Source organism: Dipodomys spectabilis, unplaced genomic scaffold (assembly GCF_019054845.1).
Source record: "Dipodomys spectabilis isolate Male_0828 unplaced genomic scaffold, ASM1905484v1 ptg000204l, whole genome shotgun sequence".
Taxonomy (NCBI): Eukaryota; Metazoa; Chordata; class Mammalia; order Rodentia; family Heteromyidae; genus Dipodomys; species Dipodomys spectabilis.
The window spans coordinates 1,426,728-1,451,539 of NW_024870881.1; the positions used below are offsets into that span (position 1 = coordinate 1,426,728).

At 38.6% G+C, this 24,812-nt stretch overlaps 1 protein-coding gene across 2 annotated transcripts in view; it reads left to right on the forward strand.

Annotated features, from left to right (window-relative positions):
* Kif27 (kinesin family member 27) overlaps window positions 1-24,812 on the forward strand; it is a 110,227-nt gene that overhangs the window by 38,570 nt on the left and 46,845 nt on the right. The window contains exons 6-11 of one of the 2 annotated variants that reach the window (XM_042696255.1): window positions 268-474; window positions 9,370-9,539; window positions 10,239-10,342; window positions 12,655-12,810; window positions 15,734-15,939; window positions 20,962-21,159. In XM_042696255.1, coding sequence (XP_042552189.1) covers window positions 268-474; window positions 9,370-9,539; window positions 10,239-10,342; window positions 12,655-12,810; window positions 15,734-15,939; window positions 20,962-21,159 — 1,041 coding nt within the window. Of the gene's footprint in view, window positions 1-267; window positions 475-9,369; window positions 9,540-10,238; window positions 10,361-12,654; window positions 12,811-15,733; window positions 15,940-20,961; window positions 21,160-24,812 lie in introns of both variants that reach the window. The other variant, XM_042696254.1, reaches the window with a different exon arrangement.

Here is a 24,812-nt window from a genome sequence, read left to right on the forward strand (position 1 = left end):
TTGTTTTTGCTTAATACTGAAAAATTCTTTACTAGATTAAGGATATCTAGTATATGCAAGGGCCTGGGTGTTTGATGCAAAACAAGAAAAGAAAAGAAGAGAGTTTTTGCCTCTCAAAAAACTAGTTATAAACACCAGAAAGCTTTGGAATGAGGTTTGACTATATTGTTAAGATAATTGTGATTTTTGTCACTGTAAATTTGTTTTTAATTTTAACTAATACATGCACTAAGATTTTTTTTCAAATTTTACTTTTCTTCTACAAAGAATGAAAAAATAATAGAACAGCAACTTCTTGTGGATGAACTGAGTGAAAAATTAACAAAACTTAACCTGTCAGTGACTTGTTCAGTTAAGGAAAATTGTGGAGATGGGCCTGATACTAGAATTCCTGAAAAGAGACCATATACTGTACCATTTGATGCTCATTTGGGGCATTATATTTATATCCCATCAAGACGAGACTCCAGAAAGGTAAAGTCCAAACATGAGCCTTTTTCTTACTTGGAGATTTAAAATATAGCTAGTATATCGATTTAAGATAAACTATTCTATAAAATATTATAGTATGACATGCTCTCACAGTGTATTTGTGAAATTTGTAAAATTTCTGCATGTTTATTTTCCTGTTTGGTTTTATAGTTTTGGGCTATATTCTTTCTTTTATGTGTCCTTTTTAATAAAAAATAAATGAGAATACATACTATATTTGGAAGAAATGATTGTATAAAAGTCATGTCTACACTTCATCAAGGAGCAAAAGATCTCTTTATATTTTCAGACATGACTGATAGCTTTATGAACTATTATTTCTTTACAAAGGTGAGATGAGGCTAGAGGGTATTTATTTTGTTTATTTGCTTAAAAAAATTACACTTAGGAGGCTGAGATATGAGGTTCAAATCCAAGCTGGGCAGGAAAGTCCAAGAGACCCTTATCTTAAGATAATAAACAAAAAGCTGGAAGTGAGCTGTGGCTCAAGTGGTAGAATTCTAACCTTGAGCAAAACAGTTCAGGAACAGCCCCCAGATCCTGAGTTCAAGCCCCAGAACCAGCACACACACACAAAATTACACCTGTGTGTCATTCTTTCTTATTAAGCTGATATAGTCAAGACGGTGTAAAGATAAATTAGGTATATATTTTTAGTTTTCATTCTCATATTTATAATCCACATACAGGGCTGGGAATGTGGCTTAGTGGCAGAGTGCTTGCCTAGCATTTTTGAAGCCCTGGGTTCCATTCCTCAGTATACCACATAAACAGAAAAGGCCGGAAGTGGCGTGGTGGCTCAAGTGGTAGAGTGCTAGCTCTGAGCAAAAGAAGCTCAGGGACAGTGCCCAGCCTTGAGTTTGAGCCCCAGGACTGGTAAAATAATAAAAAATAATAGTTATAATCCACACACAGATTTTTCTTGAATAATTTATCAGGAATCTACAGTGAAAGTCAATTAGCAAATTCATGAAGTTTGGTTTCTATTTACTTCTTTTATGAAAAGAAATTGTTTAAGTGAAATCTATGTAGTAAGTTACAGTTATAGGGATGAGAAATATAAGAAGCAAGTTACATAAAGTGAATAGACTTTTTATTGGTCAGGCATGGGTATGAACTCTAGCGCTGGTGTATAGCCATAAATATTTGACTAAACTGGAGTGAGCCCCAACCTCCTTACGGTTAGAATGGGCAATTATGTAGTGAGGTGTATAAAGAATTTGCATGAGATGCTGACTCACTGCCCAGCACAGTGACTCACTGCCCAGCACAGTGTCATGGGTCCCATGACAGATGTGCAGTGAATGAGACAAATGCTATCTTTGCCTGTATGCTTATCTCTTCTTTTCTTTTTTGGAGGGGGGTTGATTTTTCTGGATATCAAACCGAGGGGCTTATACAATGATAGGCAAATGCTTTACCACTGAGCTCCAAACTCAGTTCCATTTGTATTATTTTCAGGTGCTTACATTTAAACTTTAAACCATTGTTAGTGTTAATTTCAGTTTTACTTTGGAGAGTTATCAACATTCTTTAAGAATGAATAAGACTTTTGTAGGATTCAATTTTCATTAATGCCATTTAAAAACTTATCGTCTGTACTTTAAATTTTGTACAATTGCTAGTGATGTGAAAATTTTCCATTTTTATCCATTCTTTTATTTCTTTTTTTTTTAATTTTAATTTTAATTTTTTGTGAACATACTGTACAGAGGGGTTACAATTACATGGGCAAGATAATGAGTACATTTCTTATCAAGCATTGCAGCCTCCTCCTTTGTTTACCCTTCACATCCCTTCCCAGCCTCCCTCCCTGCCCCCCCCAATCCTCGTCCGTTCCCCCCCCCCCTCCCCCCGCACCAAAGTTGTAAAGTTCGTTTTCGACATGACAACTTGTACTTCTCATTGTTGCAACAGGTCCACCTGTATCCTTATTTAAACGACTTGTTTTTCCCCATCTCCTCCACAAATTATACTGACATCAAATATAGTGAAAGCAGGGGTTATACTGTCGGGGAGGGACATACAAAGCAACAAAGAAATAATCTTATAAATGCGTTAGAAACAAATGCATGAAAGAAAAAAACATTAAAATACATATCTAAGGGTTCATTTTCCTAACATCACATTATCTGACCTTTTTTGCTTGACTCATACATATACTAGATATTGCAAATAAGGGAAACCATGGGACCTATGTTTCTTTGGGCTTGGCTTGCTTCACTTAATATAATTTTTTCCAAGTCTTTTCATTTCCTAACAAATGGGGCAATGTCATTCTTTCTGATGGAAGCATAGAATTCCATTGTGTATATATACCACATTTTCTTTGTTTTTTGTTTTGTTTTGTTTTGTTTTTGTCTAGTTGTGGGGCCTGAACTCTGGGCCTGGCCGCTGTCCCTCAGCTCTTCAGCTCAAGGCTAGCGCTCTACCACTTGAGCCACAGCACCAGTTCCGGATTTTTTTCTTTTTGCTTATGTGGTGCTGAGGAATCGAACCCAGGGCCTCATGCATGCAAGGCAAGCACTCTACCACTGAGCCACCTTCCCAGCCCATATACCACATTTTCTTGATCCATTCATCTACTGAGGGTCATCTGGGTTGGTTCCATATCTTAGCTATGGTAAATAATGCTGCAATAAACATAGTTGTGCTGGTAGCTTTAGTGTGGTCTTGTTTGTAAACATTTGGGTAAATGCCCAAAAGTGGGATTGCTGGGTCATAGGTGAGCTCTACGTGAAGTCTTTTGAGAAACCTCCATACTGCTTTCCAAAGTGGTTGAACAAGTTTACATTCCCACCAACAATGAAGTTAAGGTTCCCTTCTGTCCACATCCCCTCCAGCATCTGTTGTTGTTAGAGTTCTTGATTTTTGCCATTCTAACTGGAGTGAGGTGGTATCTCAGTGTTGTTTTGATTTGCATTTCTTTTATGGCTAGAGAGGTTGAGCATTTCTTCTCGTGTCTATTGGCCATCCTACTTTCCTCTTCAGAGAAGGTTCTCTTTAAGTCTTTAGCCCACTTAGCATTTAAAGTATGTCTTTGGTTATACAAATTGAGTTATTTACTTTATCTCTCTTGTTTGTGGTTTATGTCTCTTACCTCTTTCTCTTTGGAGAGATAGAGCTAGTGGTTAAGTCCTTTTTATCTTTAATTGTTTGATGAAGTCTGACATAGATTGTGACTGGAGTAAAGACTTCCAGTTACTGTTTCAAATTTGCAAATGGTTAGTTTTGTTCTGTTTTTAAAGTTCTTCTATCCCCAAAAGAGCCCTCCAAGCCACTGAAAGAAGGAAAGGAAGGAGATACAAAGGTGCTAAGTTCACAATTTTGGAGGCTCTCCTGTTCCTACTGTTTGTCCAGAAACCCTGGTCATCTCTCCCGCTTGGCTGATCACCACAGCAGCTCTGAAAAAGCAGTCTTGATGGGAAGACACTTCAGGGATAGGGAGGGGTGGTCCTCTTCAAGTCTTCTTTGTTGTTCCATTGTTTTAAAAGTAAGGGAAAAATTGCACATTGAGTATGAAAGGTGGCTAAATTAAGCCGAAGGGAACATCTGAAATATTATCTCATTTTCTCATGGATTTCTCCTTTCTTTAGTATTTAGTATTTTCTTCCTTCAGTTTAACTCTATTATTTTCTTGAAGTATAAATTGTCTAGCAAGAAAAAAATATTTTCTCAACTTAAAATACTTTCAGAGGAAATGGGGGGAAATGACTTAGTCAATTTTTAAATCAATTATACCAAGATGGTATTTAAGGGCCTTATGTTTGCTAGGCAGGCACTACTTGAACTCTACTACTAAGTTATATTTTATGTCCATAATATATGTATGTGTGTGTGTATGACAGTTCAGTGCTAGATATCAAACCTAAGGGTTCTCAAACCAAAATCAAATCTTGGCTTAAATTTAAATAAAAACAAAGAAGAATTTTACTTTCTTAGTGTAACTGTGATATTATTAAAACTAAGCCAGTCTCATCCATATTGAAAAAGGTATTTAAGAAGAAACAAATTATAAAATAGTTTACAGTCATAGTTTAATAATGATGAAAATCTATAATAGGTATCTAGACAGCTATAGATTCTTACAGAATAGGTAATTTTGTTGATATTAAGACTGACATTTTCACATGTGTCATCTTTCATGGTGGGACACATTTTACAGTTAATGGCAAGTCATAGTTTAACAGCTTTTTTTCTTTTTTGGTGGTATAAAAATAATGTGTGTCTATTAAATTTGATAAAATATGGCATTATGAAAAGGAAATAAAAGCAGTGGTCAAAATATATCAGTTTTTTACTTGACATAATTATATAGTAAGAAAACCAACTGAAGTATCCTTTTTTTGCCATTCATGGGGCTTGAACTCAGGATCTGGATGTTGTCCCTGAGCTCTTATGCTCAAGGCTAGAACTCTATCACTTTGAAGCATAGTGGTACAATCTTTAGCTCTCAGCCTCCTGAGTAGCTAGGATTACAGGTGTGAGCCACCAGCTCCCACCATATGTAAAGTATTCTTTTTTTTTTTTTTTGTCTGTCGTGGGGCTTGAACTCTGGGCTTGGGCGCTCTCCCTGTGCTCTTCAGCTCAAGGCAAGCGCTCTACTGCTTGAGCCACAGCGCCACTTCCGGTTTTCTAGTGGTTTATTGGAGATGAGAGTCTCCAGGACTTTCCTGCCTGGGCTGGCTTTGAACCTCGATCCTCAGATCTCAGTCTCCTGAGTAGCTAGGATTACAGGTGTGAGCCACTGGTGCCTGGCTTATCTGAAGTATTCTTAAGGGTTACATATTTAAAATTTATAACTGCAAACTCAAAAAGTGGAAATATTAAAAAAATTAGCTTTGTCTTGAATGAGTTATATTTGTTGAATGACAAAATTTCTGTGTATAACTTAACACTTGTAAGTTAACAGCCTCTATAATTTTTTGCTAAGAGTTTTTCTCTCTTACATAAAGGCTACTTTTTCTCACAGACAGATCATCAGGTTTTTTTTTTAATCATTTCTTTGCCTACTTAGTTGATCATGGTGAAGAGTGAGCAGCAATAAAACTGTGGGAGTCACATTTTATGGGCTGTTGACCAGATTCTTTTGCTAGCTTCCTGCAGAACATATCAACTTCATGGCTACAGAATTACCAACCATAATTACCTAAACTCTGCACAACTCTCCAACTTCAAAGTTAAATATGTGAAAGCCATAGTTATGGGATATTAGTTAATGTTTTAGCACATATAATCAACTAAAATATACCATTAATGAGAGAAGATTATTTTCTTGTTTGGTATTTTAGTGTGGGTATTATATTTTAAGTCAAATTAGGTTACTTTAAGGAAGCAACCAAGTTGCTCTGAAGTAGTTGTAATTCTAGTCTGAATCAGAGGGTACATGGTGACTGCTGGCAAATATTTGAAGACATATTTTTAGACTTCAGAGGTAGAGAAGAAGCTATAAGGAAATACAAAGAAGAGCTTAGTATTGAGATCCACCAAAGATGATGCAAGAGGCCTCCTGGATGATGAATATGTTTAAGCAGAGGCTAGATGATAACTTAGAGTATTGTAGAGAAGAGTCAAACTTGAGATATGATTAGTTTAGATCACTTTTTCAGACAAGGTCTTTCCAGGCTTGTGGCGATGTAATTCTAGGGAAAAATGGATTTTTATTTATTTTTTAATTTTAATTTTTTTGCCAGTCATAGGGCTTGAAACTCAGGACCTGGGCACTGTCCCTGAGCTTCTTTGTTTTGCTCAGTGCTAGCACTCTACCACTTGAGCCATAGCACCTTTTCTGTTTATGTGGTACTGAGGAATTGAACCTAGGGCTTCATGAATGCTAGGCAAGTACTCTACCACTAAGCCACCTTCCCAGACTGGGTAAAAAATTTTTAATTGGCATTTAGAAAGACACCCCTCAGCTCAATTCTCAATCAGCTTAGGGGGGTTAGTTATGTTGCTGTCAGTATTGTTTAGAATGTGGTTGAAAGTGCTAAAATATTCCTAGTGGTGAGTTGCAGAATGTAGAACCCAACACCGCAGTGGAATGCGATTGGGTTATAGAAGATTTTAGGAACCTGAGAGACACAAGAGCCCCTTAGGACTGGGTTGAAACAACCATCAATAAATGTTTAAATGTTGCACATTTTGACAGCGTTGGTGTGTGTGTGTGTGTGTGTGTGTGTGTGTGTGTGTGTGTGTGTGTGTGTGTGACTCTGGGGCTCAAGTCTAGCACCGGAGCCGTGTGTGTGTGTGTGTGTGTGTGTGTGTGTGTGTGTGTGTGTGTGTGTGTGTGTGTGTGTGTGTGTGTGTGTGTGTGTGTGTGTGTGTGTGACTCTGGGGCTCAAGTCTAGCACCGGAGCCATATTTCTACTTCCTGCTTTTTGTAAATTCATTAGAGACAAGTGTCTCACAGACTTTCCTACCTGGGCTGCCTTTAAACTGTAATCCTCAGATCTCAGCCTCCTGAATATATCTTAGTGGATTACAAGCATGAGCAACCAGTGCCCAGCTATTTGGTTCTTATTAGTAAGTTGGGACATTAAGTTTTCTATATAAAAAGAAAATTTTAAAGTAAGTTTCAATCACAGAGAAAAAAAGTTTGACTCTGAACAAAATGTCTTATTTGCTCCTGAAAATATGCCCAAATCCTCACAAGAGAAACTATAAAGCTGTCAATTATAGGGCAATATGGCTATGCCAGATACATTATACATACTAGACAAGTAATTCTTGAGTTATTCTGTAAAGAATCACTCTCTCTCATACCTTATTCCCCAGAACTAGGAGGTCACCTAGGAAATATTAGCCTCTATCCATCTTGGTGTTGATGTGGTAGCTGGTGACCATCAGTGAGGGAAAAAAAGATCAGATTCAAGAGAATCAATGCCAGGTAGTCTTTTTTAGAAGGGGATGAGTAAAAGGCCTACTGTCAGCTGATTGGATCATAAATGCTATGTGATACACATATCCATTATTAAAATTTTAACAACTTTTATGATTTGTGTTAAGTTGAACATTCTAAGTTATTACTTTTTCTGAGAAGTCATCTTGATGTTTTGTTACAGAGAGATGATGAAAAAGGAAACATGTTATAATTTGAGCCTAGATAAAAATATGGAAAGTTATTTGTAATTCAGTTGTTTATAAGGTCATTTGTGTGTGTACTAGTCCTAGGACTTGAATTCAGGCCCTGGACTCTGTTCCTGAGCCTTTATACTCCAGGGAAGCACTCTACTACTTGAGCTACAACTCAACAACTTCCAGCTTTTTTGGTAGTTTTTTTTTTTTTGGTCGGTTGTGGGTCTTGAATTCTGGGCCTGGGCGCTGTCCCTGAGCTCTTCAGCTCAAGGTTAACGCTCTGCCACTTAAACCATAAGACCACTTCCGGCTTTTTATGCTTATGTGGTGCTAAGGAATAGAACCCAGGGCCGAATGCATGTGAGGCAAGCACTCTACCACTGAGCCATCTTCCCAGCCCTTTTGGTAGTTTTGGAGATGAGAGTTTAATGGACTTTCCTGCCCAGGCTGGCTTCAAACCATGCTCCTCAGCTTTCAGCCTCATAAGTAGTTAGGAATATAGGCATGAGCCACCAGTACCTGACTTGCAAGATCATTTTTGAGCATGTAACATGCATTTCCTGTAGAAGTATGCTTTAGTAAAGAAAATTACAGCCAGGCACTGGTGGCTTACTCCTGTAATCCTAGCTACTCAGAAGACTGAGATCTGAGGATAATAGTTCAAAGCCAGACTAGGTAGGAAAGTCTGTGAGACTGTTTTCTCCAATTAACTACTCAGAAAAATCCAGAAGTAGTGCTATGACTCAAGTGGTAGAGTCCTAGCCTTGAACAAAAGAAGCTCAGGGACACACACAGCCCAGGCCCAGAGTTCAAGCCCCAGGACTGGCAAGAAAGAGAGAGAGAAAGAGGGAGGGAGAGGAAGGAAGGAAGGAAGGGGGGAAAGAAGGAGGGAAGGAAGGAAAAAATTTCTTGGCTAGCCCATAAAAGGGTATATATCCTATTATATTACTTAAATATATCACTTGGAACATTAATTCAGCTCTAGCTCGTCACTATTTGTTCTTGTCAAGTATGAGAAAATGCATTCTGCTATTTTTTTTTATTTTTATTTTTTTTGGTCCGGTAGTGGGGCCTGAACTCTAGGCCTGGGCACTGTCCCTCAGCTCTTCAGCTCAAGGCTAGCACTCTACCACTTGAGCCACAGTGCCACTTCCGGCTTTTTTCTTATGTGGTGCTGAGGAATTGAACCCAGGGCCTCTGGCATGCAAGGCAAGTGCTCTACCACTGAGCCACCTTCCCAGCCCCGAGAAAATGCATTCTGATTTCCAAACTGGGAATGTTTTGTCCTGGCAGAAGGAGTAGCAGTAGTACTGATTTCTTCCAGCTTTGGGATTTGATTGAAGCTAGATATATATGTTCATCAGCAACCTTGTAGTTTCTCTACATGTTCTGAACTGGGAATATTTGTCAGGGAGGGCCTTTGCTCTGTTGAAAAGCTGGGATAATTTTCATGCTTCTTTTTAGTTTTATTATTGGCTATTTTCTCTAAAACTGTTATTGAGGTATTTTTCATCCTTCTCTTTAGTTTTATTTTTGGCTATTACTTTTGGTAAAGTTATTTTCGAAGACCGAAGAGCTTTCTAGAAGAGAAAGAGCTGTGTAGATCCTGAAAGAAGCATGAGTCCGTGAAGCACCTTAGTATTGTGAAATTAATTTTAACCTTTTTGAGGGAGCACATTGTCAGTAATTGGCTGTCTAAGAGTACCTATCTAATAATCTCTTAAAAACATTTTGGATAGTAGGACAAAACTAGACATTAAAAAAATACTTCTTTTGTTGTTGGGTGGGGAAATCACTTGCAAGGTCTACTCAAGTCCTCCTATGTACTCTCTGGATCAAGTATTTGCTGGATTTCGATCACGAAGTCAGATGCTCTTGGGTTGCATAGAAGAACAAGATGAAGTCCTCCACTGCCAATTTTCAGATAACAGTGAAGATGAAGAATCAGATGGCCAAGAAAAATCTAGAATTGGGTATGTTACGTGTAGACCCACTTAATAAATATTATTATAATTATAATGATGGAAGATACATTAAATAACAATACATTACAGAAGATGCATTAAAATGTATTTTCCCATTAAACAGGAATATATAGTTTTTTAAAATATATACAGTCATATAATGTGATGTGAAAATAATGTTTGAACCAACATCATCAGCCTTACAATTGAAAATTATAAAATTGAAAAAACTTTATGAAGCTTTTGTAGTTATTCTAATGTTCAGAGGGCATGTTTTAGATTTCCCAGTTGTGCTGCCAAACATGGTAAATTTTCCATTAGATCTAGTATTGAAGACATTATTTTGAAGAATATTAGCAAAATTACTCTTATATATATATTTTAACATTGCTGCTAATGTTTTGGAGACACTAATTTAAAAGCATATAAGTAAAATCAGATAAAAAACTATCTTTGAGGGGCTGGGAAGGTGGCTCAGTGGTAGAGCACTTGCCTTGCATGCCTGAGGCCTGGGTTCGATTCCTTAGCACCACATAAGCAAAAAAGATAAAAGCCGGAAGTGGCGCTGTGGCTCAAGTGGTAGAGCGCTAGCCTTGAGCTGAAGAGCTGAGGGACAGCGCCCAGGCCCAGAGTTCAGGCCCCACGACCGGACCCAAAACAAAACAAAACAAAACTATCTTTGATCGTGATTATTGTTACTCTTTTTAACTGTAGAAATCATCAGTGGATTAAAAAGCCAGCTTCTATTTGTTCTCTTGTTGAGTTGAATGATATTCAGGATGAAACGCAAAAGTCAAGTTTGGGAAATGAAGGTACACAGACTTTCTCAAGTAAGTTAGACCTAATATTTATAAGCCACTATTGCTTTTTTTCAGTCAGTAATATAAGAAGCATCTAGGAAGTCTCAAAATTAGAAATTGATAGGAATGTTTTCTGGATTTGTAGAATTTTGTTTGTATTCTCAATTCTATAGACTCCAGGTTTTCACTCTTTCTGTTCCTTTGTAAAAGTTTTTTTTGTTGTTGTTGTTCTTTTTTACTTAGAGATGATCATTGTTTATATCCCAACCTGAGTATGTTCTGTACCTTCAGAGAACATTGTATGTCATCTACTAAGGGTCTTTTGACCTGCACTGGCACTCATGCCTGCCATTAGTTCTGGAAAACCTAGTTATATACAGAATATTTGTAATGTTTTAGCTGGTGGCTCACGCCTGTAATCCTAGCTACTCAGGAGGCTGAGATCTGAGGATCGCGGTTCAAAGCCAGCCCGGGCAGGAAAAGACCGTGAGACTCCTATCTCCAATAAACCACCAGAAAACCGGAAGTGGCGCTGTAGCTCAAGTGGTAGAGTGCTCGCCTTGAGCTGAAGAGCTGAGGGACAGCGCCTAGGCCCGGAGTTCAAGCCCCACGACCGACAAAAAAAAAAAAAGAATATTTGTAATGTTTTAGAACAAAATTGATGAAAATTTCTATGCATCAAGTAACAACATTAAGTGTTGTAACAAATCTATAATACAAAATCAAGTAGTTTCTCTTGATCTAAGTAGGTCAGTTTACAAAAAGTAAGGTTACATCCTCTGGACACCGGTGGCTCATGCCTGTAATCCTAGCTATTCAGGAGGCTGAGATCTGAGGCTCGCAGTTCAAAGCCAGTCCAGACAGGAAAACCCATGGAATGCTTATCTCCAATAAACCACCTGAAAACTGGAAGTAGTGCTCAAGTGGTAGAGCGCTAGCCTTGACCTGAATTGCTGAAGGACAGCACTCAGGCCCAGTGTTCAAGCCCTATAACCAACTGCTACAATATGAACAGACCACATCTCTCTGAGTTTTTTTTTTTGTTTGTTTTGTTTTGTGTTTTTGGGTCTGGTCGTGGGACCTGAATTCTGGGCCTGGGCACTGTCCCTCAGCTCTTCAGCTCAAGGCTAGCGCTCTACTACTTGAGCCACAGCACCACTTCTGGATTTTTTCTTTTCCCTTTATGTGGTGCTGAGGAATTGAACCTAGGGCCTCAGGCATGCAAGGCAAGCGCTCTACCACTGAGCTACCTTCCCAGCCCTCTCTGAGTTTTTTACATGTATTAGTTACTAAAATTTGACTATAAATAAACTAAATTAATTTCAAAATGTAGAAATAATGAAGATAAGTACTGCTCACATAGCCATCCTTAAACAGTTTTGTCTACAGCCACAAAATTTGTGCTAGAATATAGAAGAGTTCATTAAGAAAGCCTTTCTAGCTGGATGCTGGTAGCTTATGCTTATAGGTAATCAGGAGGCTGAGATCTGAGGGTCAAGGTTTGAAGCCAGCCTGGACAAGAAAGTCCATTGAGACTCTTATCTCTAATTAACCACTAAAAATCTGGAAGTGGTAGAGTGCTAGCCTTGAGCAAAAAAGAAAAAGAAAGGCTTGCTAAATTTAAAAGAAAAACAGGGTGTTTAGTGACATAGTTGATTTACATGGTGGTGCAAGACAGTAACATAGTGTTGGTCTACATTTTCTCTCCTCCTCCTCCTCCTCCCTCTCCTCCCCCTCCTCTTCCCTCTCCCCCTCCCCCCCCCCCCTCCTCCTCCTCTTCCTTCTTCTTCTTTTTTGCCAGTCCTGGGGCTTGAACTCTGGGCCTGGGCACTATCCCTGAACTTCTTTTGATCAAGGATAGCATTCTACCACTTGAGCCATAGCACCATTTCTAGCTTTTTCTGCATATGTGGTTCTAAGGAATTGAACCCAGTGTTTCATGCATGCTAGTCAAGCACTCTACCACTAAGCCACATTCCCAGCCCTGACTACATTTTCTGATCACAATAAAACTAGAAGGTAACAGGAAAAAATTCACTTCTCTGCCCACTTGGAGATGTGGTGCCTATTTCAAATAAGTCCAGGTAAAGCCAGTGGCAAACTGTTTATCCAAACCTCTATGAGGTTTGGGATGGGGAGGGGGAGTGGTGCAAGCATGCATGCTTAAAATTTTAAAGTAAATGAAAACTCTTACTATAAACTAGAACACTATTTATTCCTCCCTGTATTACCTATAAATTGCTTTTCTCTTTAAAATCAGTTTTAATTGAATATTTTATGAACAGATATATTTGTTTCTGAGTTTTGCTTCTTCTGTTTTAAAGATTTAAAGATTGAATGTCTTCGGAAGAGTCAAGAGTCAAATTTGCAAAAATTAAGGAGTTCAGAACTCATACTTAATGAAGCTAAACAAAAAATGAGAGAACTTACAATTAACATCAAGATGAAAGAAGATCTGATTAAAGAGCTAATAAAAACAGGTAATAGTATGCTGTTTTTATATGATTTAAAAAAAGGTCTTCTAAAATTGTTTCTGATGTGGTAATATTTATTTTAGTTGGTAAAGCTCATGACGATCCACTCTAGCTTGGATTAGGTATATGAGATACGTCTTAGAGATAATATGTGGAGATCAGTTATCAAGAATTTGTTATATTGAGATATCATCTAGGAATTGTTGTATCCACTGTAAATTTTGTGTTGTTCTGAATACAGCACTTACATATTAGAAAACTATGCTAGATACCTAAGTATATGTCTGAGATGTTTTTCTAACTCATTTTTAGTTCTTGTGGTACTGGATATAAAACCAGGGCCTTTAGTGATTTCTCACTGAGCAATTAATTGTTCATTTTAATGTAAATTTTTAAGTATTTTAGGTAAAGATAAGTTTTACTTCTCTAAAGATACAAAGATTTGTTCTTGAGAGGTTTTAGGAATAAGGATAGTTTGGAACGTTCATAAAGTGGTGATACCTAGTGAAAATAATCAATGTGCATTTATTTTCAGTCTTGCTAAAGACTTCTCCCAAATAGTAGCTACTTTACTCATGTGTACACTATATTTTGTCAGTCTAATACTTTTTTCACATCTTAATATCTATGAATTCAAGATGCATCTTATAATCAGTAGCAGTTTAGTATTTTATGATAATAATTAGCCTGTTTTTTTCTTAATGGTTCATAAAATTGGTTTGTTGACCCAATTAGTAAATAATTCAAGATTTGTTAAAAGTATTCATAGTTATGTTATTTATTGTATATTTTTCTTATTTAATTTGGGGGTATGAAGTTGAATTCAGTCACACATGGTAGGCATGCTCCATACTACTGAACTATATACCATAGCTCCTTAGTTGTCTGTATTTTAAAGTTGGCCAAATATTTAGAGTTCAGTAACTTTTTTACTAAAACCTTACAAGATTTTCCCATGCAGCAATAGAACAATTTGTATAACAGTATTACATGTTGCTTATATCCTGAGCTCCAGACACCTATTGTCAGTAGTCTGCCAATCTCACTATGGAACAACTAAAACCTAACTTGAGTCAGTAACTAATCTTAGATGAAAAGAAATATAGAAAGGAAATACAGAAATTTCTGTATCCTTCCTTTCCTCTGTTTAAATATTCATAAGTAAAGTATTTTTTAAATTTGTTCAGGTTTTTTTTTGTTTGGTGCTAGACTGGGTCTTAAACTCAGGACCTGGGAACTAGCCATTAGTTTTGTTTTGCTCAAAGCTAGTGCTCTATCACAAGAACCACAGATCCACTTCAGCTTCTTGGTGGTTAATTAGAGATTAATCTAACAAACTTTCTTGTCCAAGTTGGCTTCAAATCTTGATCCTTAGATCTTAGCCTCCTGAGTAGCTAAGATTACAAGCATGAGCCAACAACACTCAGCATAAGTAAAGTTTTGGAAAGATTATTTAACAAATTAAGTAAGGTGTCAGTTCAAGGTTAAAAGATTCTTTTTATAACTATCAGATATATTGTGTGACCTTATATAGATGCTGATTAATGAGCTAATTGTAAGAGTCATGTCAAGGCAATTGGGGAAGTCTAAATATGGACAAGTGGGTATTAGTTGTTAAGTATAACTTTGTGCTTATGCTTATATACTTTGTAGATATTTATTGAGGTATATAAAAATGAGAAGAGATAATATCTGGGACTCCTTAATATTTGCTTAAATATTCTTTAAGCAAAATAAAAGAAGGCTTACTTGAAGCAAACTGTGTCAAAATATTGATAATTCTTAAATCTGAGCAATGAGGGTTCATTTTTATTTCTTTTAATATATTTAATTTTTCCATAATTTTTTAAAATTAGAGTTTTAAAAAATGCTAGAAGACAGATGGGGTAGCAGGAAGCCAATGTGCACTAAGAGGACAGAGTGGCCCCTAATAGCCTTCTTACCTGGAGTTTGATGACAGTGAAACTCACCTGCAATTTCAGAGGATAAAAAAAATCATAGTGGGGCTGGGAAGGTGGCTCAGTGGTAGAGCGCATGCCTTGCATGCCAGAGGCCTTGGGTTCGATTCCTCAGCAACACATAAGCAAAAAGAAAAAAGCCGGAAGTGGCGCTGTGGCTCAAGTGGTAGAGCGCTAGCCTTGAGCTGAAGAGCTGAGGGACAGCGTTCAGGCCCCATGACCGGACACAAAAAAAAACAAAAACAAAAACAAAAAAATATTATAGTAACACACAAAAGATGAAACTGTGAGAATCAACTGGTACCAGACAAGAATATCGTTAAAGAACTGATTAATAAGTATAGTGGGAACTGGGAGCCAATGACTCACATCTGTAATCCTAGCTGTTCAAGAGTCTGAAATCAAGGATAGTTTTTTGAAGCCAGCTCACACAGGAAAATATATATATATATTTTTTTGTGGGTCTGGTCATGGGGCCTGAGCTCTGGGCCTGGGCGCTGTCCCTCAGCTCTTCAGCTGAAGGCTAGCACTCTACCACTTGAGCCACAGCACCACTTCCGGCTTTTTTCTTTTTTGCTTATGTGGTGCTGAGGAATCGAACCTAGGGCCTCATGCATACAAGGCAAGCGCTCTACCACTGAGCCACCTTCCCAGCCCATGGCAGGAAAGTATTGAGACTCTATCTAATAACCACCAAAAAGCAGGCAGCGAAGCTGTGGCTCAAGTGTAGAGTGCCAGTCTTGAGCAAAAAAGCTGCCAGATTCTGAGTTCAAGCCCTAGTATCATCACACACACACACACACACACACACACACACACACACACACACACACACACACAGAAATGTGACTGTTCACTGCATTTGTTGGGGGAGGGGATAGCTGACTGATTAATGCTATGCCTTAAGTGATAACTCTACTCAGCCTGAATTTTTAATTATAATTTTTATTGCTGTTGTTATTATGGTGAAGGTAATGATGCCAAATCTGTAAGCAAGCAGTATTCTCTCAAAGTAACAAAACTAGAGCATGAAGCAGAGCAGGCAAAAGTGGAGCTGACTGAAACACAGAAGCAGCTACAGGAACTGGAAAACAAAAATCTTTCTGATACTGCTTTGAAGGTCAAATTACAGAAAGAATTCCGTAAAAAGATGGATGCTGCAAAGATGAGAATCCAGGTAACTTAAAAATGTAATTAAGAACCAGGTGCTGGTGGCTCATGCCTATAATCCTAGCTACTCAGAGATCTGAGGATCTCAGTTTGAAACAGGCTGTGCAGGAAAGCCTGTGAGACTCTCATCTCCAATTAACAAGCAAAATGCTGGAAGTGAAGCTGTGGCTCAAGTGGTAGAGCCTTGAGCAAGAAAGCTCAGGGACAGTACCCAGGGCCCAAGTTCAAGCCCTAGAACCAGCACCAAAAACAAATGTAATTAGGAAAACTTTTTAAAGCCTTACTATTCATACTTATTTAAGAATTCTGCTGGGCTGGAATGTAGCTCAGTCATAAAGTACTGGTCTAGTGTCTAAGGCTCCAGGCTTGATCCTCAGTATTACAAACAAATCCCACAAAGCAGAATTCTTGCACCAAGTTAGGAGAAATGTAGGATTCTATTTACCAGAAGTAAAAACTGTTGCAATTATTTTTTATTTAGTGTGCTGATTGGTTTACATATTTTATAATGGGTAGTATATTACTTTATTCAGTAAGTCTATTTTTTTTTTACAGAAGTTATATTTTATTTACCATTTAGATGATTAACACATATAGTTAAGTGGAAGCACTTTATTTGGCTTAATTTCATCTCCAGAGACAAATGAGCAATTCCAAGAAATTTATGGCAAAGTCTATTGTTTTGATTTTGATATTTAAAAAAACTTACATGGGCTGGGCGCCAATGGCTCACTCCTGTAATCCTGGCTACTCAGGAGGCTGAGATCTGAAGAACATGGTTCAGAGGCAGCTCAGGTAGGAAAGTCTGTGAGATTCTTATATCCAATTAACCACCAGAAAATCAGAAGTGGTGCTGTGGCTCAAGTGGTAGAGTGCTTGCCTTGAACTGAAGAGCTCAGGAACAGCACCCAGGCCCAGAGTTCAATCCCCATGACCGACCAACAAAAAAAAAAAACCCAAAAAACAGAAAAAAATCTACATGGTAAGAAACAAAAATAACCACAGACATAGTATCCCTTCATGAAGGACAAAAGATTAAATGATAGTTTAAAAATATATAAATATATTAAAAAACATATAAATATGTATATAATATCAGGTACCCATGTTGAAAAAATTTTAAACCTTTTCGGGGGGAGAGGTCGGTCCTGGGCTTAAACTTTGGGCCTGGGCACTGTCCCTCAAGCTCTTTAGCTCAAGGTGAGTGCTCTACCACTTAAACTACAGTGCCACTTCTGGTTTTCTGGTGGTTAATTGGAGATAAGAGTTTCATGGCTTTTCCTGCCTGGGCTAGCTTTTTGTTGGTGGTGGTGGTGGTGGTCATGGGGCTGGAACTCTGGGCCTGGGTACTGTCCTTCAGCTCTTAAGCTCAAGGCTAGCACTCTACCACTTGAGACACAGCGCTACTTCTGGCTTTTTCTGCTTTTGTGGTGCTAAGGAATCGAACCCAGGGTCTCACGCATGCAAGGCAAGCACTCTACCACTAAGCCACCTTCCCAGCCCCCCCCCTCCGCCCCACCCCGGACTAGCTTTGAACTGTAATCCTCAGATCTCAGCCTCCTGAGTAAGTAGGATTACAGGAGTGAGCCACTGGCACCTGGTACCAAGATAGTTTTAGCCAGATGCACTGGCTAGCCTGAAATCCTAGCTACTTAGAAAGTAGAGCTGGGGGTGAATGTGAGAGGGAGCCTAGCATAAGGCCAACCCAGGTATAAAATTTGTGAGACTCTATCTCAACCAATAAGTGGGTGTGGTGATGCAATTCTACCATCCATAGAGAGACAGGGAAGCACAAAATAGGAGTATTATAGCCCAAGCTGGCCCAGGCATAAATCAAGACTCTACCCTGAAATTAAGTAATGCAAAAAAGGGCTAGACATGTAGCTCAAATAGTAGAGTGTCTGCCTAGCAAATGTGAGGCCCAAATTCAGATCCTAGTACAACCAAAAATGAAAAAAGGGACTTGAATTTGCTATTTCAGTACATGCATGCAATGTTACCTGGTCAAATTCACCCCCTTTATCACTCTGCCTCATTCCCCTTCCCCATTTAAAATACTTTCTACAAGTTTAATTGCTCCGTTTTCATATATGCATAGAAAGTACTTAGACTATATTCACTTTCTACCCTTTCCATTTGCCTTACCCCACCCACAAGTACTCACCTCCCAATAGAACCTGCTGTATAGTTTCATCATTTATTTTCTTTAGTGTGTATAGGTGCAGGGGATGAGAAGGAGGGTAGGAGAATGGTGGAGGTAAGTCATATCAAAATACATTTCATCTACATGAAGACACATAGGAAACTTTCTGAATGCTATTAAGTAATAAGAGGATAAGGGAAATGTGGAAAGGGAGAGCAACAGATCAGGTAAATTTGACTAAAGTATAATGTATACATGTGTGAACTATCATGGTGAAACCCTTTTGTACAATTTATATGTACTAAATATTTGTGAGGAAGAGAGAACCTGACAAAAGCAGACTGTCTGAAAGAGCATGTAGGAAAAGTCCAAAGTGATGACCTCTAGAAGGGTGCCTATAATCCTGCCAGCCCCTGATCCAGCCATGATGCCCAGCCATGATGCCCAGCAGCTACTCCTTCCCTGCCTTACACTGGAGCGCTTACTGTATGGAGCTTGCATAGTAGCTTCGACTAGTCTTGACTAGTAATTTTACCTTTCAGAAGAAAATTAATGGAGAAAATATGGCAAAACTTAATAAATTCAAATAAGACTTAACTAGTGGAGAAATTACTTTATTGAATAGATTAAAAATGTACAAATAACACAAAGATTGGTACATAAAACATTTCCAAAGAACCCCACCATGGACTACTATCCATGGCACTTTGTATATACTCAATAAATAGGAACTATTTCAGACAGTTTTCTGAAACCATAATTGATCGGTTTAAGAAAATAACTTTGAGGGCTGAGAAGGTGGCTCAGTGGTAGAATGCTTGCCTTGCATGCATGAGGCCCCGGGTTCGATTCCTCAGCACCACATAAGCAGAAAAAAAAAAAGCTGGAAGTGGTGCTATGGAGCAAGTGGTAGCTTGCTAGCCTTGAGCTGAAGAGCTGAGGGACAGCGCCCAGGCCCAGAGTTCAGGCCCCATGACTGGACCCCCCCCCCCCCAAAAAAAAAAGAAAAAAGAAAACAAAGTAACTTTGAGTAACACACAACTCAGCCATAATTCCTAATGCTTGAATTTAGCTATAACTTCAGAAATAGCCATAGTTAAATATTCTGTTCTAGGGCTGGGGAAGTAATTCAGTAATAAGAGTACCTGACTAATATTGTGAGACCCTGGGTCTAATTCCTATTACTCGGAAAGAAAATCCTATTGTGCAAAAAGGAATCCTACTGTGTGTATGAGGAAGCCATTTTCAGGTGCTTTGGTGATAGTCCTAGTGTTTTGTTAAATCATAATGAGTTTTCTAGAATGCATCTCTAGTTCTTTTTATTTTATGATCTATTGCTTTCATATTGCAGGAGCATATTCCCATTGTTTTCATTGTAGATAAAATTGAATTCATTTGACCTATTTAGAACAATATTATTTTGTTTGGTAGGGGGAACTACAGCAACGCTAATTTTTTTTTAACTATATGTTTGTATCTGATATGTAGCACCTGTCACAGGTGAAGATGAAAGTCAGTCCCTCCTACAGTTCCCTTGCCACCTCAGATATCTAAATATCTCCACTAAAAATTGTTACCTATATAGCCTGTCAAGTCACTACCAAATTAAACTAATACAACTTGAATATATGAACTGTTTTAAAGGAGGTCTGGTGATTGTTCATGTCCTACCTTCTATTTTTCCTCAGAATATTTATTTCAACTTACAAGGCATATCCTAGATTTGGGGGTGTTCTTTTTCATTTCTTGATCCTTCAAATGAGGGCCTTGATATCTAACAAATCACTGACTTTTTTTGTGCCAGTATGGTCTTGAACTCAGGGCCTTGACTGTTTTTGCTCGACTGGTGCCCTGCCACTTTGAGCATAAGTCCATTTCTGGCTTTGGTGGTTAATTGGAGATATAACTCTCATAGAGATTTTTCTCTTTCAACTGGCTTTGAACTGTGATCTTCAGATCTCAGCTTACTGAGTAGCTAGGGTTATAGGTATGAGCCACCAACACCTAGCCAAATAACTGATTTTAATAAGACATTTAGTAGAATAAAACAAATGTCTTCTCTGTTTAGGGATCCCATGTACACACACATACACACAATTTTTTTTTTGTCAGTCGTGGGGCTTAAACTCTGAGCCTGGGTGCTGTCCCTCAGCTTTTTAACTCAAGGCTAGCACTCTACCACCTGAGCTACAGTGCCACTTCTGGTTTTCTGGTGGTTTATTGGAGATAAGAGTTTCACAGACTTTCCTGCCCAGGCTGGCTTTGAACTGTGATCCTCAGATCTCAGCCTCCTGAGTAGCTAGGATTACAGGAGTGAGCCACTGGTACCCGGCTGATGTACATATATATTTTTAATGAAAGTTCTTAATAAAAAAAGCAAGCTCCATTTTGGTCTGGTTGCCAGCATTAAGAAGACTCATCTTTTGTTGTTGTTGTTGTTGGTCATGGGCTTGAACTCTGGGCCTGGGTGCTGTCCCCCAGCTATTCAGCTCAAGGCTAGTGCTCTGCCACTTGAGCCACAATGCCACTTCTGGTTTTCTGGTGGTTTATTGGAGGTAAGAGTCTCATGGAGTTTCCTGCCTGGGCTGCCCTTGAACCATGATCCTCAGATCTCAGCCTCTTAAGTAGCTAGGATTACAGGCATGAGCCACAGAAGCCTATCTTAAGAATACTCATCTTTAATAATTTACATGTCTGATAAAAATGATGATGATTTTCCCAGTTGTAAAATTAGAAATGCAGAAGAATATATAAATGTTGAATTTTTCAAAAATAAGTGAAAATCTAGGAGAAATGGCTGCCCTTACCATTGAATGAAAAGATTAAGTTTAGTTAAGAGATGAAAGAGATGCACTTTTTCATTTTGAAATATCTATGTGATCTCAGGTCTTACAGAAGAAGCAACGAGATAGTAAGAATTTTGCATCATTGTCGATCCATAATGAGAAACGTGCCCATGAACTAGAGCAGAATGTAGATCACATGAAATACCAAAAAGTACAGCTGCAAAAAAGACTTCGAGAGGAAAATGAAAAAAAGAAGCAACTGGATGAAGAAATTCAGCGAGATCAACGGAAAATCAAAGTAATATTGTCATACCTTCCTGCTAAGTATAATATGAAATGTTAACTGCTCAGAGCTAAAGAAGCCAGGGTCTTGATTCAGTTGGCTTGTGAAGTATCTGTCCTTGACCTGCCTTTCACTGCTGTCCTTACTTACTTCAAAGCTTTGTTCATCTACATAGTAAAAACTATTTATTGAATTCTGAGTACTGTCTTGAAGGCTTTGGCTTCACAAAAGAAGGTACAGTGATAAATGTTCTCTTCATAGGATTTTTAGTTGCAATTAGTAAAAAATACAAATTTATAGAGTTGACTCTGTGTGTGTGTGTGTGTGCGTGTGCGCGCATGTGCGCGTGCGTGCACATATGCTGGTCAAGGGTCTTAAACTCTGGGCCTGGGCACTCTCCCTGAGCTCTTTATCTCAAGGCTAGCGCTCTACCACTTAAGTCATGGCGCCACCTCCTGTTTTCTGGTGTTTAATAGGAGATAAGACTCACAGATGTTCCTGCCCAGGCTGGAACCACCATCCTCAGATCTCAGCCTCTTGAGTAGCTAGGATTACAAGTATGAGCCAATGGTGCCCAGCAGTGGAGTTGACTTTTAAATAAACAGTGTAATTTATAAAGGATTACCAGTTTTCAAAGTGTTTTGACATGCGTTGTCTATGTGGCTCCTGGAAAAAGTACAGATAAGATGATACCATGTCATTCTCAGTGCGCACAACAGTGATCAGGCTGGTGGTGTACCCCGCCATTCCATAGACTAGACAGCTGGGGAAGGGACTAGAGCTGTGAGCCTGGGCTCTGGAACAACACTAACATTAGCTTCAATCCCAACTCTCGTTTCCTGGCTGAGAAAATCAATCACTCTTTTTGAGTCTGTCTTATCTAAAATAGTCTTTAAAAAGTTATTGTAAAGGTGATATACAGAAAGGTTACAGTTACATAAGTCAGGTATTGAGAATATTTCTTTTTGAACACTGTCACCTCTTCCCTCATTTTCTCCCAGTTTTCCCCCTCTGGACCCTCCTCCCTGCCAAGTTGTACAGTTCATTTCTAACATAGTGTCTAGTGAGAATCACTGCTGGCTTAGTTTATCCTTTGTCCCACCATTTCTGTGCTTCCCCTTCCCCTCCCCAAATCAGATAAACTTACATCAAGACAAAAGGTACAGATATCAAAACTGTGACAAAAGGGGAAAATAGGAAAAAAACACAAAAAGTAAAAAAGATGATCATCATAATCATAATAACATAGTTATCTAATATATGCCCAGCTCTGTTCATTGAAATAGCAAACAGAACCAAAGGATTATAACATAGTTTTCTTTTTATTAATATTTTATTTAGAGCAGTTTTAGATTCTCAGCAAAATTGAAAATATCTAGTCTCATAAATCCTTTAGACTCCTTAAATTTTTGACACTGGATAGAATCTATTTACAGACCATAAAAAATTTGTACTTTAGTTATAGAAGAGAATCTTAAGAGCATTTACTCTTTTTTTGTCTTGTTTTTGTGCCGGTCCCAGGGCTTGAACTCAGGGCCTGGGCACTGTCTCTGAACATTTTTGCTCAAGGCTAGGGCTCTACCACTTGAGCCAAAGTTCCTTTTTGGTGATTAGAGATAAGTCTCACAGATATTACTGCCCAGGCCAGCTTGGAATTATGACTCTCAGATCTTAACCTCCTGGATCTTGAGCCACAAGCAGTTATTTTTGGTTTTGGTGTGTGTGTGTGTGTGTGTGTGTGTGTACACATGTGTGTGTGTGTGTACACACACGTGTGTGTGCACCGGTGCTGCCCCTGGGCTTTTGTGCTCAAGGCTAATGCTCTACCACTTGAGCCACAGCTCCACTTCTTCCTTTTTCTGTAGTTAATTGGAGATGAGGCTTATGGGCTTTCTGCCCCAGGCTGACTTCGAACTGTAATCCTTAGATTTTTTTCTGCCTGGGCTGGCCACACACCCTGATCCTTCTCTCAGACTCTGGGAGAGGTAGGCTTATAGGTGTGAGATACCAGTGTCCAGCCTTATTGTGGTTTTAATTTTCATTTCCTAAGTTACTAAGTTTTAATTTTCATTTCCTAAGTTACTAATTCAAGCATCTTTTCAAATGCCTATTTGTATATGTTCTATGGAGAAATGTCTGTTCATATCTTTTGTTCATTTTATTCATTTGTTTAGAGGATTTAAAATTTTCTCTCTTTTATAACTATATTTGTTGTATAATTTCCATTTATGCATAAGATGTATTTTCACCAAATTTGCTGTTACTTTTTCTTATGCCTCTACCCTCACTTTAAAAATTATTTATTTTCACCGGGCGCCGGTGGCTCAAGCCTGTAATCGTAGCTACTCAGGAGGCTGAGATCAGAGGATCGCGGTTCAAAGCCAGCCCAGGCAGGAAAGTCCATGAAACTCTTATCACCAATAAACCACCAGAAAACTGGAAGCAGTGCTGTGGCTCAAGTGGTAGAGCGCTAGCCTTGAGCTGAAGAGCTGAAGGGCAGTGCTCAGGCCCAGAGTTCAAGCCCCATGACTGACAAAAAAAAAAAAAATTTATTTTCTTTTTGAGGCAGGGTCTCACCATGTTTCATAGGCTTACTTTGAACTGAGCAGCTTAGGCTAGCTTCAAACTCTCGATCCTACTGATGCAGGCTCTTCTTCAATTCTTGTCTGCCTTTATTATTAAATTGCAAGAATGATATATTCTTGCCAGGAGCCAGTGGCTCACACCTGTAATCCTAGCTACTCAGGAGGCTGAGATCTGAGGATCGCAGTTCAAAGCCAGACCAGGCAGAAAAGTCTGTGAGACTCTTATCTCCAATAAACCACCAGAAAACCAGAAGTGGCACTGTGGCTCCAGTGGTAGAGCACTAGCCTTGAGCTGAGGAGTTGAGGGACAGCACCCAGGCCCAGAGTTCAAGTCCCACAACTGACAAAAAAATTATATATTATGGACACTAAACCTTGTCAGTCAAATGATTTCTAAATATTTTCTCATTATCTAGATTGTCTTTATTTTTTGACAATGTAAAATGTTACCCGAGCTGGTTTAAAACTCATGAAAAAAAAGTTATCCTCTTAGCAGATCTTTCTGCGTAGCCGGGACTACAGATTTGTACTATCACATTGGCCTAAACTTTTATAATATGCTTTGATGTACAGTTTTATTTTGAAGTCCAGTTGTTTCTATTGCTACTTGTGCTTGTTTTCCTAAGAATCCATTACCAGACCTGAGGTCATAAAGACTTACCTCTAGATTTTCTTATGAAAGTGCTATGGTTTTAGACATTATATTTAGGCTGTTTAGCTCTCTTGGGATAGTTTTTGTGTAGGATGTCTAGAATATCTCCATGTGCCTTGCATGTAGATCTCCAATTGTACCAGTACCATCTGTTGAAGAGACTTTTCTTTCCCTTGAATGGACATGACACCTTTGTCAAAACTCATTTTGGTTGGTTAATGGGAGACGCTGGTGGAGGAAGTAGGGAAGTTATTGGTCAAAGAGCACTAAGTTGCTAAGATGAGTATTGTATAGTGCTTTATGATTACAGTTAATACTATAAGCTGAGCTTGGAGAGACGTACACCTCAGTACTTGAGAGGCCGAGGTAAGAAGATCTGAAGTTTGAGGCCAGGCAAGGCTACATAAATGAGAGCCTGCCTAGAAAAAGAT